The sequence below is a fragment of the Balaenoptera ricei genome, chromosome 3, assembly GCF_028023285.1.
Source record: "Balaenoptera ricei isolate mBalRic1 chromosome 3, mBalRic1.hap2, whole genome shotgun sequence".
Taxonomy (NCBI): Eukaryota; Metazoa; Chordata; class Mammalia; order Artiodactyla; family Balaenopteridae; genus Balaenoptera; species Balaenoptera ricei.
The window spans coordinates 58,317,486-58,336,950 of record NC_082641.1 but is presented as its reverse complement, the minus strand read 5'-3'; the positions used below and the strand labels follow the sequence as shown (position 1 = coordinate 58,336,950).

Below are 19,465 nucleotides of genomic sequence, written 5' to 3'. Positions count from 1 at the left end.
CTTTTGTAACTGGCTTCTTTCACAAGGCATGTTGTCAAGGTCCATTCGTGTTATAATGTGTCAGTGTCTCATTCCTTTTTATTGCCAAATACTACTCCGTTGTATGGATAGATCACATTTTGTATATCCATTCCTCAGCTGATGGACTTTTTGGATTGTTTCCATTTGGGGGAGTTATGAATAATGCTGCTTTGAACATTTGTGTGTAAGTTTAAGGAGACCTATGTTTTCATTTCTCTTGAGTATATATCTAGGAGTGTCATCACTAGGTCATATGGTAACTCTATGTTTAATATGCTTTTTATAATATAGATTTTTTTACATCTAGAGTGTGCACTCTCTCCCACCCTCCCCACCCCCCATCTCCATAAAATCTCAAACAGTCAAAAATTAAGTCATGGAGTAAAATAAAAGATACCACCCTCAGCCCCAAAATTTGGTGGCAACTATCAACTAAGCAGAAGCTCTAAATCATCATATCTTAAACTGAGGTCAGGACATAATTTTCCTAATTTACTCAACTGCTTGAATAAAATGAGGCAAAGTCATCTTTCAACAATATAAACAAGGTTCAATTTTCTCTTGGGAATACTTTTATGTCCCTAAGATTCCACACTTAGAGTCTACTTCAATTCAGGGGGAAAAACTCCTTAAATATACCTTCAACTTATAAGCTTATTTCAACTGTATTAGACTCCTCAGTTGATATGCTTAGTAAATGCTTGTCCTTCCTCCTAACTAATCGGACCCAGCTGGAAGAAAGTATCCATAGCAGATGGGAGCAGAATCCGTTGTATCTAGGTGAATTCTGAGGAATCTGAGATTCTTTCCAGCTCAAACTAGGATTCTTTAATTCTGTGATGAACTGGGGGAGGCAAGGTGGAGAATTTTTCTTTATATGTGAGAAAATACTAATATTATTATAACAATACACAAAATGAGCATCATATCAGCTTGAGACCTTATTTTGGCCTTTTAAGGATGAAACTCATTCTCTTCTGTAGGCAGGAGGAGAACATGGACTGGCAAAGTCAGTCTCTAAAAGAAACAGAGAGAAGACGGAGCCTCTCTGTCAAATGAAAGAAGCACAGGTGACTTCCTGGGGCTGGGAAGTGCATTCTCCGGGTATGGAGTGTAAGTGTCTTGCAAATGCCCAGGTACCTGGCTTCTAGGCGAGCAACACTGACCAAGTCCTTGGATGGATATTCCACAATGAGGCTAAGGTAAGAGCTGTGTATCCAGCTGAGTAATCACCCCTGCAGAACAGTCTCCCTAATTGCTGTCCTAAATCCCCAACACCTCAGGTCCCAGCCACCCTGGTTAAAGGACCTGCATCTTGATAAGACATTGGAACCATATTCAACAGTTCTAAAAAGACATTGGGCCACAGTATTCAAAACGAAAAATCTTGGAAAGGAAATTTTGCATGGATAAAAGACTTCTTGGTTTTCCCAATAATATCTCACAGGAGATATTCAAATAAGGAGAATCCATCACATGATATCGCTCATATGTGGAATCTAAAAAAAGGGTACAAATGAACTTATCTACAAAAGAGAAATAGAGTTACAGATGTAGAAAACAAACTTACGGCTATCAGAGGGAAAGGGGAGAGGGATAAACTGGGAGATTGGGATGGACATATACACTCTACTATATATAAAACAGATAACTAATAAGAACCTACTGAATAGCACAGGGAACTCTACTCAAAACTCTGTAATGGCCTATATGGGAAAAGAATCTAAAAAAGAGTGGAGATATATAGATATATATATATATATAACTGATTCACTTTGCTGTACACCTGAAACTAACACAACATTGTAAATCAACTAGACACCAATAAAAATTAAAAAAAAAAAAAGGAGAATCCACCACACAACTCCCTCTTCCCATCTCACTCACTTAGAGCACACAGAGAAGAGCTGCACCCCCGTCTAAGGAATGTTCAAGCAGAAAATCTGCTCACCTGGTCACCATGAGGTGAAGAGCTATGTCCTGATATCTCAGCACACACATGATCACCACTAAGCCCGCTCTAGCCACGTGCTGTAACTTGCACTCATCACAAGATAGTGTTGGCTAAGCATCCACAGTCAGATACTGATCAAGGTGCCCCACCTGTATTTTCTCATTTAAACCTTATTTTGAAGGAAGTATTAAATGACACTCCCACTCCACCATTTTCCACAAAAGGAAACACAGCTGAGTAACTTGCATCCTGTTCAGAAGCCAGTTCATGGCAGAGCTGAGGTTTTTAGCAGAGTCTGCTTGTTGCTGATGTGTCATCAAGACCTGTCTCTGCATGTGGGTCACAATCTCCCATCGTAAGGACTTTATGAGACAGGTCGGTCACATGGAAGAGAGCTCATTTCAAGGCAACGATTCCAATTTTGCACTTTTCCATCACACAAAAGCTGGAGAGAACTCTAGAGCAGCAGTCCGAAGACTAAATAGGAAAACAGTCTGTTAGAGAAGGGTGGTGGGTATCTACAGTGTGGTGGGTAAGAATTTACCCACCTGAGTTCTGACTGCCTGAGCAAGCTGTGTCACCTCACACAAGTTACGTGACCTCTCTCTGCTACCACCTCCTTGTGCACAAAATGGGGAGAATTGATTCCTGACTCCTAGAAATGTCCTTCTCTCCATGGCCACTGGGACGTGTGCTCCCTGAGTGTGCAAACTTGGCTTGGCTCCCAGCTGCATCCCCAGCGCCTCGAGCAGTGTTCGTCACTCCACAAAGGCATGAGTGAAATTCAATGAAAGTAAGCTCCATGAGATGAGGGCTTTTTCTCTTTGCCTTTTTGGTTACTGCTTCATCACCAGTGCTGAGAACAGTGCCTGGCAGAGAGTGGGCGCTCAGTAAAGACTTATTGAATGGGTAAGTCAATGGGCCTGCAGGGCTCACGTCTGCCTGCCTAGACCGGGCCTTGCGTTTGGACCCATGGCCTCTCACACCGGATGGTGAGGAGGAAGCCCCTCTGAGCCCACTGGGAGCTGCTGCCTCAGCTCTGAAGGAGATGATTTTTCCCTCTCCCTTTGTGACTGGCACTCGTGTCCCAATCCCTACTCCTTATGTCCTCGTTAAATGAGAACGTGGAAGATAATTAATGGGGAGAAGTGAACACAGTAAAGGACTAGTCACATAAAAGTCGAGACAGCAAATTACACAGGGTTTTTTAAAAACTCCAAAATAATGAAAGAAAATGGATTCATACAGTGAGTGGTCAACAGTATTGCAATGGTTGCTTGTCTTATGGCCCCATAGACTCTAGGCAGGCAGCAGCCTCCTGAACAACATCAAAAAGTACAGTGGGCTGTGTGGCGAGGCATGGGTGATCTCAGTGCTCAAGATGACCATGAGTAGTTTTAAAAATGCCTCCCTAGCTCCCTCCCAGTGTGAGCATTATGTACTAATAGATGGAGAGAACCCACATGATCGTGAAAAAGGAGGACATAAGCTTAAGAAAGGGCAGGATCAGGAGAGATGAGGAAGAGCAACATTTCCAAAGCACCTTCCACAGACCACTTTCATGAGATTCTGAGAACTAAGAAAAAGGGATTCTCCCACGATCAAGTTAGAGAACTGTTAGGTTAAACAAGAAGCACAGGTTTCTTGACTGCAAGACTTACTAGAACCTACAAAACGTTAAATGTATTCTCAGTTTCCAACAGGAGGGTTTCATATATAGCATTTTCTACTTATTTGGACATAGAATACTTATTTTTCAGAGCATCTTCCAAGGTTGGTGTTCTGTACAATGCTCTTTAGGAACTCCTAGAGTAAGAGATCAAATAACAACAAAGGCGGCAAGGGACAAAACGGAGCCAGTTGGTGGATCAATACATACTCATAATTATCTTACATCTGAACACAGTGAAAATGAGGTGACCTTTTGGCCATTTAATTCATTTGGAATAACATCCCATCATTCTGGGAGGACAATTACAATCATGAAATTATGGAAACATAATTGGTTCAGAGACAATAATAAAACCATTTATCACACTAACAAAGTAAATTTCCAAGCTAAAGGTATTATAATCTTTTAATCAATGGCAGCTACAGATACACACTTACAAGTTCCCTCTCTACCCACTGCCCCGGGAGGGAGAACATGATCTATTAAGAATCTTCTGTGAGATCTCAAAGGGAAAGTTTGCTTTGGGGGTTAAAGGGAAAAACAACAAACAAACAACCAAGCTCTTACACTCAAAATGTTTTGTTCTTCCAGTTGAGTCACCTGCAGGCTTATGAATGAACAAAAGCTAATTGAATGCTTTCACTTTAGGTGAATACTGCCCTCTGCTGGAATGTGCACACAGTTTCTAACATGTCCTCCAAATGTATACAGATAAAAGCAAGGTCTACAAGGTCTGTAAAATATACACATTAATTATTTGGCGTTAGAGAACTTGAGTTTCTGTGCAAATTCTTTTGCTTATTGGTTGAGTGACTTCAGTCCAGCTGGCAGCCAGGTATATTAACTTGGCTGCCCCCTTGGGCCCATCAAACTCAACCTGTCTAAAACTGAGTAGGTATTTTGTCATGATCCTGCTTCCTGTAAGGCCTGTCCCGCACAGGGACACACCAGGAATGGAAGAACCACCCTTCTCCCTTGCCACTGACACCCACCTGACATCCTACACCTTCAGGACAGTATCCATCGGTCCCTCTGTCTCCAACCTCATTATACTGCTACGGTGCAGACCATCTTCTGAATTACTCTCAGCAGCCCCCGGCCCCTCTAACCCATTCTTCACACTCTCACAGAGTGACCCTTCTAAATAACAACCTGATCTAATTTGCTTAAAACAGAGCTGTCAAGGTGGAGTTCCAGTTCCTTGCCTTGTGTACAAGCCCTGCTGATCTGCCTCTCTTTCAGGCCTATGTTCCTGGCATCATATACACACCCCTATACTCCAGGACCACAAAACAACTTGCATCTCCCCCAATGCATCATCTGGTTCAGGGCTCTGTATTGCATATAGTCCCATTGTCTAGAATTCCCTTCCCTCCCTTAGATCACAGCTCCAGGGTCACCTCCACCAAGAAGCTTTCCCTGACCACCCCACCATCACACGCCACAGAGTTCTCACAGTATTACTTGCCTATGACTCCTATAGCACTTATAATGTGCTGGGACAGCTTGTTTCTCTGCGCTAGTCCCAAACTGTCAGTCCCTTGAGGGCAAGAACTTAGAATTTCAGCACTTGTTTAGACCTCACTTTGTTCTAAGTTAGTTTGGAGGTGGGTTACAAGGGAAGAAAAATGTATACGATGATAGAGTAAAAATCAGAAGTTGATTTTAAAAAAAAAAAAGGAAAAGCAAGAGTGAAGGCTTAAGAAATAAGGGTAATATCAAAACGCGGTCAGCAGTACCCTATAATTTGCAACCGGCAGGCCAGAAACTTAGCCCCAGGTTTACCAGCCAGCTAGAAGCAAGAAACCTGATCAGTTACAGTCAGAGTAGTAAAAGCCAAGCCCAATGCTCAGGAGATGACAGCGCTCGTGACATGAGCCCAGAGTTTTCTCCCACGGGTCTGCAGGAGAAAGTGTGAAAACTCACCACCACCTCCTTGGGCAGGTATGGCAAGCTGCAGCTCCCTCCACGCAGCTAGCGCACCATCCACAGGGGAGAGCAGCGAGGGCAACTCCACAGGGGCCCAAGCGGTGCAGCTTGGGTGGGAAGCTCAATTGGCTGGCTTAACCTGGGACTGAGTGCAGGTGCGTGGGGCACACCCACTTAGAACAACCGGTCTTCCAGCTGTCGACACTGGTGGCTTGGGAACAGGAGTCTTGTCCTGTTTTTTCTCCCTAACCCCAGCATCTAGCATGCTGCATCTCACCCCTATCAGACTACTGTCGCTTTACATTAATAGATATTTTGTAATGTCTACTCCACTGATCTGAAATTAAGTAGATAATATAACCCTACCCCCAGACATAAATAAACCTAACCTTGCATTTAGTTTCAAAAAATAAAAAACACTCTAAAATATAAAGCAAAAGGAACGTAATTGATAATAAGACAATATGTGTTAAAACCTTTGCCCTAACTACCCTGGAAGACATAGTGATGTATGGTCAGATTCCTAAAACTACTGGGTTTTGGAAAACAAAAAACAAAACGACAATCCATTCCATATAAATAGTACAGGAGTATTCAAGAACAGAGGTAAGATACTCCAGCGAATCAAAACCCGTGTTTATTACTAGGACTTGCTAACAGATCAGACCTACTTGCATACATTAAAGGGGAAAGAACCTGAATTGAAGTAGAGATCACACGCCCAGACAAACTGCCAAGTTAGAGAAAACGACGAAGGACGATATTCCTGCCTACAAGCTGGGTGTTACGTCCAGGTGCGCCATCAACACGACTCCACGTTACAATGTGGAACAGAGTAGTGTTTTTTAAACATACACCTCTTGCTGTGGACGCCCACCTCGAGCAGATTTGTACATTCAGTCTCTGAAGCTCCATCAGGGCTATGCAGGGTTGGGTAGGGCCGCCTGTACCCTGAAGAACCCCCAGCGTGCCCCACCCCCCGTCACCTCTACACACCAGACCCCATGACAACAAAGACACCCTCACAGCCTCCATCCTCTAAGACCCCCTGGGCCGGCACAGAGCAGGAGCCCCACAGAGGTGGAGCAAGCTGGAGAACAGGTGAGTGACGGAGGGCTGAACGGAACGAACGGACTGAACTTGGAAATGAGGGGAACACTCTCTGCGTGTCAGGAGAGGTCCCCAAAGATCAGGAATGTAGGAGGAACCCAGTAAATGCTAACTGAGTAAAAAGTGGAAACACACAGTACCTTCGTTCGGCGCTGCTGGAGGACCCCGGGGCCCAGCGGCACCCCAGCACCCTGCTCTCGCCTCTGAGTCCCTCGGCTCCTGCTGTCCTCCACCACACACTTCAACTCCCAGGTGACTAGTTAGTTCTGAGCACTTTCTGGGTTCCCGGGGTCGGGAAGGAGCACGCGTACCTTCTTCGGTTTCTGCAGTGCTGGAGGGCATATCTGATTTTTCCTCTGACCTGGCTTCTTGCTCTTCAAGAGCCTAAGAGAGGAAGGAAAAAAAAAAAAATCACTGAAAGCCATTTGAGGCTTCAGATAAGCAACAAGAGATGAAAATCACAATCGAGCATCTCAGAGCCGGGACAGGCCAGAGGCATGGCCTGGAGAGGCAGGGGCAGATAGGGTGGTAAAGCTGCTGGGAGAGCATGTAAGCAGCACCCCGCGTGACATGAGAGACGGCGGGAGGAACCAGAGACAAGGGCCAAAACTGTCCCTGCCACTAGTCCTCACTGCTTCCCCAGATCACACCACCAGAAGGTTCTCAGGAACATGACGCATGAACCAAACAGGGGACAGGGAACAGAAGATCTTGAAACCTGTAAGGACTTCTGTTTGATGCAACTGCCCACCTAGATCCACCTCCATCCACACCCTAAGTAAGACACAGGGATTGGGGGCCTGGAGATGGGGGCAGGACCACTATTACAGGGAGGACCCAGGATGAACATAAGCCTCGGGCTACATGTTGGCACATGCTGGTGCAGGCTGCCCCTGGCCAAGACTGAGTTGTGATCTGTAGAGAGAAGATGCCCTTAGAGTCCTCTGTATTTTCGTTTCAAATAGATTCCCCACAGCCAGTGAAAATGCAAAGAGACAGAATTATGTGTTGATGTGTCAAAAAACTGCCCAAGACTGCATCAGCACATGTTCCAAAACAAATACATGGGCAAACTGAGGCAAGCAACCCTACAACGGACCCAGAGCCCTGAATCCCCCCCGCCGGGCATGTTATTAAGCGCAGCATACCAATTGCCTTGCTCATGACTATTTCACGACATCCTGAGGCAAGAGCAAAAAGAACATGAAAATATACATAACTGACCAAATCACAAAGAGGCAGGGAACAAGCAGTACCCGGTCACCCACCCCCTGTGGCTATTAACCGCTCCCAGCCTTACTCCCAGGACACACTACTCTCTCTTTTAGGGCCCGCCATGGAATTAACAGATGGACCGAAGCAGGTATATGTCTGGAGAGGTACTAAGGAGACGGTAGCGTGAGTACCTGGGGTTAAAAGAGGGCTAACCATGCAGGCTCAAGGCCAAAGACAACCACTTACTAGCTTACAGGTGTATTATAAGAGGATATAACTCGGGACTAGCCAGATGGAAGAGATGCATGGGGCAAGGTATGGGGAAAGGGCACGGAGCTTCCATGCCCCTCCTAGAAGGCTAGTCACCCAGTACCTCCACAAGTTCACCAACTTAGAAAGTTCTCCGAATTCAGTCCTTTGGGGTTTTTATGGAGGCTTGCATTATTACGTAGGCATGATAGATTAAATCTCTGTCCATTGGTGATTAAACTCCATCTCCAGGCCCTTTCCCCTCCCTGGAGGTCACGGAGGTGGGACTGAAAGTTACCAGGCGATTGGCTCCACAGGTAACCAGTCCCCATCCTTAGGTGCTTTCCAGAAGTTGCCTCATTAACATAATAAAAAACACCTTTATCCGCTCAACACTTAGGAAATCCTAAGGGTCTGGGGGGCTGTGAGCCAAGAACCATGGACGGAGGCCAGATATATTTCTTATTGTAAGTTACAATATCACAGTGTCTTAAAGAACCTCAGCCCTGTTCCCTTCCCAGTCTCCCTACGCACTACCCAGCCAAAAGCTTGGGACAGGAAGAACGAAAAAGGGGTGCTGACACCTGGAACACAAGGCCATCCCACTGCAATGGATTCTTCTTTTATCAAGTGTTTTCCGTAAAATTAAAATCTCTGATAAACTGGAAAGTAATCTTCACTTGGTCTTTGTTATTGTAAAGTCCACTACAATCAATTATTAAAGCATCTAGATTTACTCATCCTAAATCTCCCCCAATGTCATCAGTACTAATTATTTCAAGTTACAAGAAATCACGAATCCAACCTAAGAAGCTGGAAGTTTTCATAATGCAACAAATGTTCAGAATTTTTGCTTTACATGGAGCACGCTAGCCTTTGCAGGAGCTTTGTGGTCTTGCTGTAGTCTGAGTGTCCCCTCTAAGGACACATGTGTTGCTGAGCTCTGCCCCTCTGAAACTGCAGGGAGAGGCACTCACCCTGAGTAAGGCTGCTGGGCCAGGCCCAGCCTCTGCCCCACTGAAACAGCCACCCCTGGGGGCCTGGGTGAGAAGCCACAGGGACGGCTGAGAGCTTCTGTGTCTTTAAACAGAAAGTACCCTTAAGCAAAATGAGGAAATACTGTATGCCAGAAAATTATCCACTAAACTCCCTAAACCCAACAGAGGTAGTTCACACTCTGAAGGGCATGTTTATTTTAATTATTTAATAAAACCCTATATGGAGTAAGCAATAATCTTTGATATATAATGCTTCTGGTTAAACCTTCAATTTAGTTATATAAAGCAAACATTTTACAAAAGCCAAAACTGATAAATACCAATATCAGTTTTCTGATAACAGTAAACTGACTGTTTACTTTGTAAAGCCTATACAGTTATGAAACTGGTGCTTATTAATGGATGTGCTTGAGAAGACTGCGAGGGCAGAGGGTTTGCCGGGGGGCGGGGGGTGTCACACGATCTGGTGAGTGAATCCATTATACCCCTGAGAACTATCAACTAAATTGACTGAAGCCCTTTTACTCAAAAGAACATTCTACTTAATAATAATTAAAATATATAAATATGCTTTACAGTCTTCCAGATTCAACAAAAAAATAAAAATAATGAAGATGAAACATTTTAAACCCTGAGATGGGCATGCCCTGATAACAGTCAAAGCTGATGTTTGGGCCACGGTGGGAGGGGGAAAAATCTCTTTGAAAAAGAACTGGTCTCAAGTAACCAGTCCCCATTCAAGAAGAATCTGTACACTGAAACAAAGGTTTAACTATATCTAAGCCTTAAGAAATCCCAGAAGAAGATGTTATTCATTTAAAATAACCCTAAAGGCAACTGCTTTAGATAAGAATTATAATACAGTCAATAAGTTAATAGAAAATACCCAATATTAGAATATTAAACATCAGTGATGCTGGCTCATGAAGAGTAAAGGAAACAATATTACACAAATTACTATTTTCTACCTACCGCCAAAATATCATATAATAATCTTCCTTCTACTGGTGTAACAGTTTCTAATTCCATGTCCCTCAAAGTCCCATTAGAAAAAAAGAAAGTGCTACCCCCCCAAAATACTGTTCCCAATACAATGAGTTTGCTGTCTGCACTCTCAAAGAGCGTGAGTTATTATGTCTTATACCACAATAAAGGGCACAAACCTTGAGGAGAAAGGCTCTATCCCAAAAGTATTTTCTAAAGAGTTTAATATCCGCCTCCAACAAATGCTCGGTTGTGTGATTAAGCGTCAAGGTCAGTGTTTCTGATGAGTGAATATACCGCAGGGAGGCATCTTCGCTGAGCTGCACTCGGGAGAAACCTGGGGAACGTCTGCCCTGGAAGCTGAAACATCACAAATCAAAACCCACGATTCCAATACCCTTCATCGCCCCTGATATTACAAACCCAACTGGCAAAACAAGCCATAAAAGCTACCTACTGAAGATAGGCACGTGAGATCATGTAAATAGATCCTAACAAAGTCATCTTTGTTTTTCCACCTAGAGAAGACGTCAATTGAAAAGCTGTTCACATATATTATATACTATAAAGATTTACATAATTAATGCAACACTACTGACTTTTAAACAGTACTTTACCTCATTCTCCCTTTAATCTGAAAAGATGCCTCTGGCCTTAATGGCACCACATGTAGTACCACAAATTAGCTGGCAGCAGACAGTTTATTAGGCGATTACAGTGGTAAACAGATATGATCTCCAGAGAGCATGGTGAGGTTCGGATGCTACAAACAAGCGAGATATTCACAACACGCTGGTCTACTGTTGTAAATCATTTCCTCATGCAAATTAAAACCTGCATAAATTTGATCGTGTTGTATTCTTGAATTCATTCACAAACAAAGGAACAATATTCCCAAACTAAATTCCTGAATATTGGCTTATTTTCCATTCTGTTGTGGTTAAGAACAACTGCACGTTTATTAGCTCTATGTAGGCTTCATGGTTAGTGGCATAATATTCCGGATGGCCTATAGGTCATGTAGTAGCAATGGTAAAGAGGCCTCAGGAGGGAGATGCTAGTGCTCCCAGGTAACAGCTTGCCTCAGCATGTTGTCACAGCCCGCAGAGGCTCCCAGATTCTTCAGTTCACAGAACTAGTTCTATGTCTCTTTCCTCTTCTTGCATTACCTCATTTTGTTAATCAGCATTTGTATATTTGCAAAATTATAGTATAGCTCCAACCACGTAAGTGCTATCTCTATCACATGGAGTGACAAAAAGAGATCCATTAAGAGCACCTGTACTCTAAGATTTGGGGCATCTCCCCAAACTCTTGACCCAATTACTTGCAGGGACTTCAGAATCTTCTAGAAAACAACTCCCCATGCCAACTACAAGCCACTGAAGTGAATGATTCAGCCTGAGCAATGAGATTTTTGCAATTAATTTAGAAAATGGAGGCTCCATCACATAATCAAAATTTGGCTTACAGTCTACTTCTAATCCCATCCACGAATGGATTTATTAGATGTGTAAACTTTTTTTATTTTAATTTTATTGGCGTATAATTGATTTACAATGTTGTGTTAGTTGCAGGTGTACAGCAAAGTGATTCAGTTACACATATACATATACTCATTCTTTTTTAGATTTTTTTCTCTTAAAGGTTATCAAAGAATACTGAATATAGAGTTCCCTGTGCTACACAGTAGGTCCTTGTTGGTAATCTATCTTATATATAGCAGTGTGTTTATGTTCATCCCAAGCTCCTGATTTATCCCTCCCCCCAGTGTTTCCCCTTTGGTAACCATAAGTTTGTTTTCAATATCTGTAAGTCTGTTTCTGTTTTGTAAATAAGTTCATTTGTATCATTTCTTAAATTAGATTCTACATATGAGTGATATCACATGTTATTTGTCTTTCTCTGTTTGACTTACTTCACTTAGTATGATCATCTCTAGGTCCATCCATGTGGCTGCAAATGGTATTATTTCATTCTTTTTTATGGCTGAGTAATATTCCATTGTATATATGTAAGACATCTTCTTTATCCATTCCTCTGCTGATGGACATTTAGCTTGCTTCCATGACCTGGCTATTGTAAATAGTGCTGCTATGAACATTCAGGTGCGTGTATCTTTTCGGATTATGGTTTTCTCTGGGTATATGCCCAGGAGTGGGATTGCTGGATTATGCAGTAACTCTGTTTTTAGTTTTTTAAGGAACCTCCATACTGTTCTCCATAGTGGCTGCACCAATTTACATTCCCACCAACAGTGTAGGATGGTTCCCTTTTCTCCACACCCTCTCCAGCATTTACTGTTTGTGGACTTTTTGGCCATTCTGACCAGTAAGAGATGATACCTCATTGTAGTTTTGATTTGCATTTCTCTGATAATTAGTGATGTTGAGCTTTTTTGGACATCTGTGTGTCTTCTTTGGAGAAATGTCTATTTAGATCTTCTGCCCATTTCTTGATTAGGTTGTTTGTTTGTTTTTTTGACACAGAGGATGTGTAAACTTTAAAAACACATGTCATCTTCTGGTCTTGGACATAATAGAAAGATACAAAGCTACCAAAGATGAAGTGAGGCTCCAGGTCCTCAGTGTAACCCTGAACTATCCACAATGACAAAGTCAGAGGAAGTGGTCCTGCCTTGCCCTTTTTAGCTAAAGAAAGTGGGGTCACGGTAGAGCAAAGATAAAGGCAATTCCATTGGGATGGGCTCTTTCCTTAGTTGGCAGTCACTTGACCAAGTAAGAACAAAAATAAACAGAAAGCTGTGACTTCAACATTCACTTAGGTAGCATACGACCGTAAATTAATTACATTGAGTTCCATGGGACAAATGAAACATACCAGTCCATTAAGACACACCATGTAATAACATTGATAATATTTAATATTTATGTAGTAATTTGTCATTTTCATTGTAGTTTCCCACTTATTTTTTACCACATGTTAAGTCAAGGAAATCACTGTATAGGATATAATGACCAATCTGAACCATTCTAAGTAACAAACATTAAAAGTGTTGGTATCATCCTCAACATAGAGAACTTTACAGTTGACAAATTATTTCATTTCCATTATTTCTAGATCCTAATAACCAGCCCATTGGCTACATAGTATCTTGGGGTTTGTTTGTTATTCATTGATTCAACAAAAACTTATATTCTTTCAATGAATGTATATGCTGAACACAGTTGGTAAAACAGAAATAGTTTCAGTCCTCAAATGATTTAGGATGGAGACATATATGAAATAAACGATGACTATATATATAAAATTATAAATTGATTTATATTATAAATTAATCATAATTTTAATCACAATTAATACTGTAAATTAATCATAATTGTAAAAGACCATAACATAGAAGGCCTCTCTGAAGAAGTGACATTTAAGCGAAAACCTGAAAGATAAGTAGGGGTTAGGCTAGTGTTTCCCAACTTTTTTTCTTCTTATAGCTAGCCCCCCAACCATGGAGCCTTTTAAGACATTTTTCCTGACTCCCTCTCCCCCATGAAATGTGAATACCAAATATATCTGTATATCTGTTTATGTATGATATGTATATCTGTACTTTATAGATGGGGACTAATGGTAAAATATAAACCTATGTTAGCTCGTGGTTTGGTTATTTTAATTTTTCCATAATGCTTGGAAGACTTCAGAGAAGCAGATTGAGAGAGAATCTATCAGGTATCCAAACTCACTCTGTGATGTCTTCAAACAGCTTGGAGCATCCACCACGTAAAGCTAAGTCTAATGGCGTGGCACCCTCCTCGTTGGGTAAAGCCAAGGCCTGGACTCCTCCAGGGAGACACAGGAGGAACTGGGAAAGCTTAGCAAGGCCCCATCTCACAGCCAGATGCAGAAGAGACTCTCTATGTAGAGAAACTGAAAAGAAAAACATGTAATATGAGTTCCTTCATTTAAAAAGTTTGTCTTATATATTTCATCAAAGGGATTGTCAAAGTAAGAATAGTAATAGTAAACATGTCAGAGCTGGAAGGAACGATCAAAAGCATCTAATCCAGAAACCTCATTTTACCAATGTGGAGAGGTCAAGTGATTTGTGCAAGGTCAGGCAGGTGCTGGAGGCAGCTTCGCTCATCACTGGTACAATGTTGTTCTATGCACTATGGTGCACGTTCGCGTCACCTTTCACTCATGTTCAGTGAGGTCATCCATGGAAAACAAGTGCTAGGAGCACACCATCCTTTGGAAACAGACATCGTCAATTTCCAAGGTGTCCTCTAAGGAGATGCTGTTACCCTAGCAGGACAGGCTACTAGAGGCCAAGAGTGTCCAGGAGCCTCCATTTCCACTTTTTGTCCTCAGAGGTCAGCAGCTGGGGCAGAAATGGGCTCTGAGTCCATGGTCTCTCTCAAACTTTGTGGACGTACTTCTACCCATTTATTAGAGCTTTGGGATTATTTCAGTGTTGCCAACGCCACACACACCAGTGCTCTGCTTCAAAAACTCGGCCTGTGCCTCTTCACATCCCCCTTGATTAGCGGGCTCCTGCTTGGTTTGTGTCTGGGTTTTTGATGTTGGTGTTTGCCGCTGTGTCTTATGGTTGCTTCCTGACTGTATCTTCTTACAGGCTGAGGGCATCCTAGAAGTTTTTTATTCCTAACATTAGCATGGTATAGGCAAACTGAAGTCACTCAGTATTTATTGAGTTGAATGGCAACTGACTACTAAAATCTCAATTATTTGTGTATGTTTAAATTGTCTAATTTGTATAGAGTTTGTACTCCTGTATTTCTCCTATAAATGACTCAGTGCCTGGAACACAGCTGGCCCACGATAAACATTACATTGGAAACATGTAAAAGAATACATTTGCTTACATTTTAAAAAGCTAGGCCCATGAGCTCCATCGACATCAAGACACACCTTAAAACAAACCTAGTCTTAACAACTGAACATGAAAATCCTAACACTCAAGATCTGTCAGAATAAGTACTCAGTAAGAATCTGAGTTATACATACCCTCCAGTTAAGTAATGTTATTGACTCTCTGTAATCTGAAGGAGATCCAGAGGATGCTGCATCACACTGGAGTGGAAGGCCCAACAGGGTAGGACCTTATCTGTCTTTTATCCTAGCACAGTGCCTGGCATGTGTATGTGCTCTATAAATATTTGCTCGTTGAAAGAATAAATGACCAATGGCTCTTTCCCTGATGACCACCCATGACAGTTAGCTTTTAATACATGGCTACAGCTGCTACTTGGAGCATCTATCATTCTTAGTTTTCTACCTCTGATACCTCCTGAGAAAAATCTGTGAACACAAAGTACATACTCCCACACAGCTTGGACACTGAAGACAAAAACTACCTACTTCTCCACCCAGCTTACCGTCTACACTAATATGATTTTGCTATTCCGTCGTCTTCATTAGCATAACTTCACCGGTCCAGGAGACTCTTGCCTAGGCAAAGACTGACTGTTCGTCAGAGGAACTTCCTTCAAGGCCCATCAACTCTTTAGCAGGAAGCATTGACAGTTTAAGCCGCAAAACCAGTCTTTAACTACTATATCGTGATCCTTATCTAAACCTAATCAAAATCCCTTCCCTGACACCCCCTTGCCATCACTCCTCCCCTGCATCCAAAGACCCTCATTAAACCAAACTTCGAGTTCTCAACAAATCCCAACCTTGCCTTCCCCCTTCAAGATTCTGCTAAGGCTCAATGGAGGCAGAGTTCTCCCTTATCAAGGCCGGCAATAAACTCAGCTTTGTCTTACTAGCAGGTTGTGATGGTGATGTGTGTGGAGCCAGCATCCAACAAAACTCTAGTCTGAAACAATCAGAAGGAAGTACTCCGCAGCACATGGTTGCAAAAGAAAACTGCTTAGCTTACATTTTTAGTTGGTTTATACTATTTCTATATCTAGACCAATGAGCATAAAGCATTATATTTCAAATATGTAAATGCCACAGACTTCACTGTATATTTGCTCCATCATCCATCTGTGTGACACAGCACAGACCCCCCCTCAGTAAAATGACATCTGAAAACAGACAAAGCAGTGCACCCCACCAGACATCTGTTTAATATACTTGCTATCTTCTAAAGGCTATTAAAGAACTTATCTTTAATTATTTTATCCTTTAAGTCTTTGATCTTTAAACTCACTTAATTAGAAAGTAAGGTTTTTACTCTTAACAGATTCCGAACAAGGCATGTTTGGTAACATTTACACTTTTTTTCCTCCTTAAATAATAATCGTGAAGAGACTTGTTAGGATCAGGTAACAATACACACACACACACACACACACACACACACACACACACACACACGAGTACACTGCCCAATGTACCAGTCAGCATGAAGCACGAGGTTGTAACCAGCCACATGAGGATGGAATTTCTAAGTCATGGATCTCAGTCTGAACCTAGGGAGAAATGCCCATGGTTATACGAGATACAATTTTTTTCCAAGAAAAATACGACCAAAAGGGAACATCTAAACCAGTGGTCCACAGCCTTTCTGTCACCAGGGACCAGTTTCGTGGAAGACAATTTTTCCACAGACGGGGTAGGAGGAGGATGGTTCAGGGGTAAAGCGAGTGATGGGGAGCGACAGATGAAGCTTTGCTAGCTTGCCCACCGCTCACCTCCTGCTGTGCGGCCCGGTTCCTAAACCCTTCGGGTTCCCTTTTAAAATCATACCACTGATAAAGGCAGTACGGTGTCAACCATTTATATGGCACTCCCTATATATAGTGCCTGGAGCAAGACCCTAAATACCCTCCAACCTGGGCTGCAGTTCACTGTACCCAACCCGACTCCTGCACCAGCAGAGCTTCCCAGGCCTGTTTGCTAGCCCAGCTCCCTGTTCTCTCCTTTCTGGCTCCATCCTCATATCTTGTTCAATGTGAGAGGACAGCAAACATGTGGGACTGAGTGCTCACTGCTGCCCCTCTCCGTCCCTCCAAATCCAGGGAAGAGAAGATCTTCTGATGTTTGAAGAAACAAAAGGCTGCCCCAAATGTGTTAAGAAAGAGTTTTATCACTCAGTATACAAGTTCAGAGCCCAGAATCAGGCAAACAGCTTGAAATAGGAAACATCATGACATATATAAATAATTCTGCTTGCTACAGAGTTTCAGATTCTTAACAGGAGTCAGGAAAACAAGCTGTGGAAAGGGGTTCTACAATTTGGTAGACATGGGGGTGTTTAATTAAAAGGAACGGGTTTTTTAACCAAATAAATTTGTCTCTTCCTGTTTATTTGGTACCAGGAGTTATTTGAACTAGTGTAACTAAAGCAGAATTACTAATAATTGCTCTAATGGAAACCATTCAAAGGTGTGACCTGTACCATCCTGGGAGCAAGATCACCCAGACACAAAAAGGAACAGCAGGCTGTGACGTTCAATCAACATACCCATCATGGCATAAAGTGGGGTTCATCTGTCCCTGTGCCAGGCAGAGAGGCTCAAAGCCCACGCCTCTCACTCTGCCACACCTCAGTTTCTCTGCCTGGAAAATGAGGCTGTCACGTCAAAGACCCAAGGTCCTAGGAATACTCATCCTTGCCTTGACTCTTTGGGGATCAAAGATCCGTGAAATACAGCACAGACCAAGAGTCCTTCCGGAGCACCTGAGGCACAAGAGCAGGGGTGGCCCGTTTGGTTGTTACTGAAGGAGCTGATTTTATGTACTGTTCAGTCCAAACTTGGGACCATTATCACACCTACACAAGGTTTGACTGTGCCTTTAAGGTAGCAGGAAATTCAGGCTGGAAGATTGAAAAATAAATTATCAGGGCCTCAGGAACTCACATGCACTGCTAGAGGAAATGTAAATTGATACACCCACTTTGGAAAACATTGTGGTATAATCTGATAAATTTGAAGAAACTAATGTCTTATAGCTGAGCAATTCCACTCCTAGATACAAGCCCCAGTGAGGGCAATGCTTTGTATGCACCTGGAAGCATGCATAAAAATGTAAAATGGTCAAAAGTAGAAGTGATCTTAATCACTTGATTAATCACTTAATCAACAATAGAATAAGTTGCAGTATAATCATACACAAGTATTCTAACAATAAAAACGAATTACAGACCAATATAGAAGAAACCAAGAAATATAATGTTGAAGAGGAAAAGTCACAAAAGAATACACAGAATATGTTTTAATTAACATGAAGTTTTTAAAAAGTGAAAACAAACCATATTATATACGAATACGTGGGTAGTAAAACTATAAGGAAAAACCAGGTAACGGTTACTCTAAAAGTCAGCATAATAACTCCAAGGGGAAAAAGTTGAATGTGGCTGGGAAAGAATGAGGGGTGTTGGTACTTCTGGGGTCCAATGATGTCTGTATGTCTCTCCCTCTCTCTTCCCATTCACCCCCACATAGTTGTGTTCAAGGCCCTCCTCAGAACAATTAAAATTCTAGGGTAGGGCCCAAGCATCAGTCTTTTTTTTAATACGTATGTATGTATGTATGTATGTATGTATGTATTTATTTATTTTTGGCCGCTTCGGGTCTTAGTTGCGGCACACGGGATCTTTCGTTGTGGTGCGCGGGCTCCAAGAGCACGTGGGCTCTGCAGTTGCGGCACGTGGGCCCTCTGGTTGTGGCACGTGGGCTCAGTAGCCCCGCAGCATGTGGGATCTTAGTTTCCTGACCAGGGATCGAACCCGCGTCCCCTGCATTGGAAGGCAGATTCTTAACCACTGGACCACCAGGGAAGTGCCCCCCAAGCATCAATCTTTTCTAAAGATTCCAAAGTGATTCTAAGTAAAAGCCAGGGTTGAGATTTGCTACTTTAAACATCTGGTTAACAAAATCCATATCTATGCCTCCTTTTTATACCACTGTCTTTCCAATCATCTCTTAAGATTTTATTAGCTAGCAAATTTCACCAACGAATAAGACCAAAAAAAGTTTGTGACTTTTACAAGTTATTTTTAATCTACATCACTTGCTGCCAAGCCAAGATACGGCCTTAAACATTTAGCAAAATACTAAAACTGTGATGGGGACAATAATCTAGAAGCAAATGTTATTTTTAAACAAGTTAATTCAGAAGTCCTTCTACTTTGTAAGGTTTACTAATATTTCATAACTCCTGAGTAGAGCCACTGAAATGTATTCAACCCTGTAAGCTTATGAACAAAATATATTTTTTAATTCATTTTTTTAATGAATTAAAAAAATAAATCCTATCAATTAAAATAAGTTCTGCTCTGGTTTCCAAAGCCACATATACATTCATAGAGGTCTCAATTTGTGCATCTAAGTCATTGAGCAGACAAACATTGAGTCAAACTACTACCATATGCCAGGCACCGTGGACACAAAGGGGAAG

The 19,465-nt window shown here is 42.2% G+C and overlaps 1 protein-coding gene across 1 annotated transcript in view; it reads right to left on the bottom strand.

Annotated features, from left to right (window-relative positions):
* ARHGEF28 (Rho guanine nucleotide exchange factor 28) overlaps positions 1-19,465 on the bottom strand; it is a 316,101-nt gene that overhangs the window by 152,208 nt on the left and 144,428 nt on the right. The window contains 3 exon segments of the mRNA XM_059916571.1: positions 6,998-7,070; positions 10,312-10,492; positions 13,834-14,017. Of these exon segments, the coding sequence (XP_059772554.1) occupies positions 6,998-7,070; positions 10,312-10,492; positions 13,834-14,017 (438 nt within the window).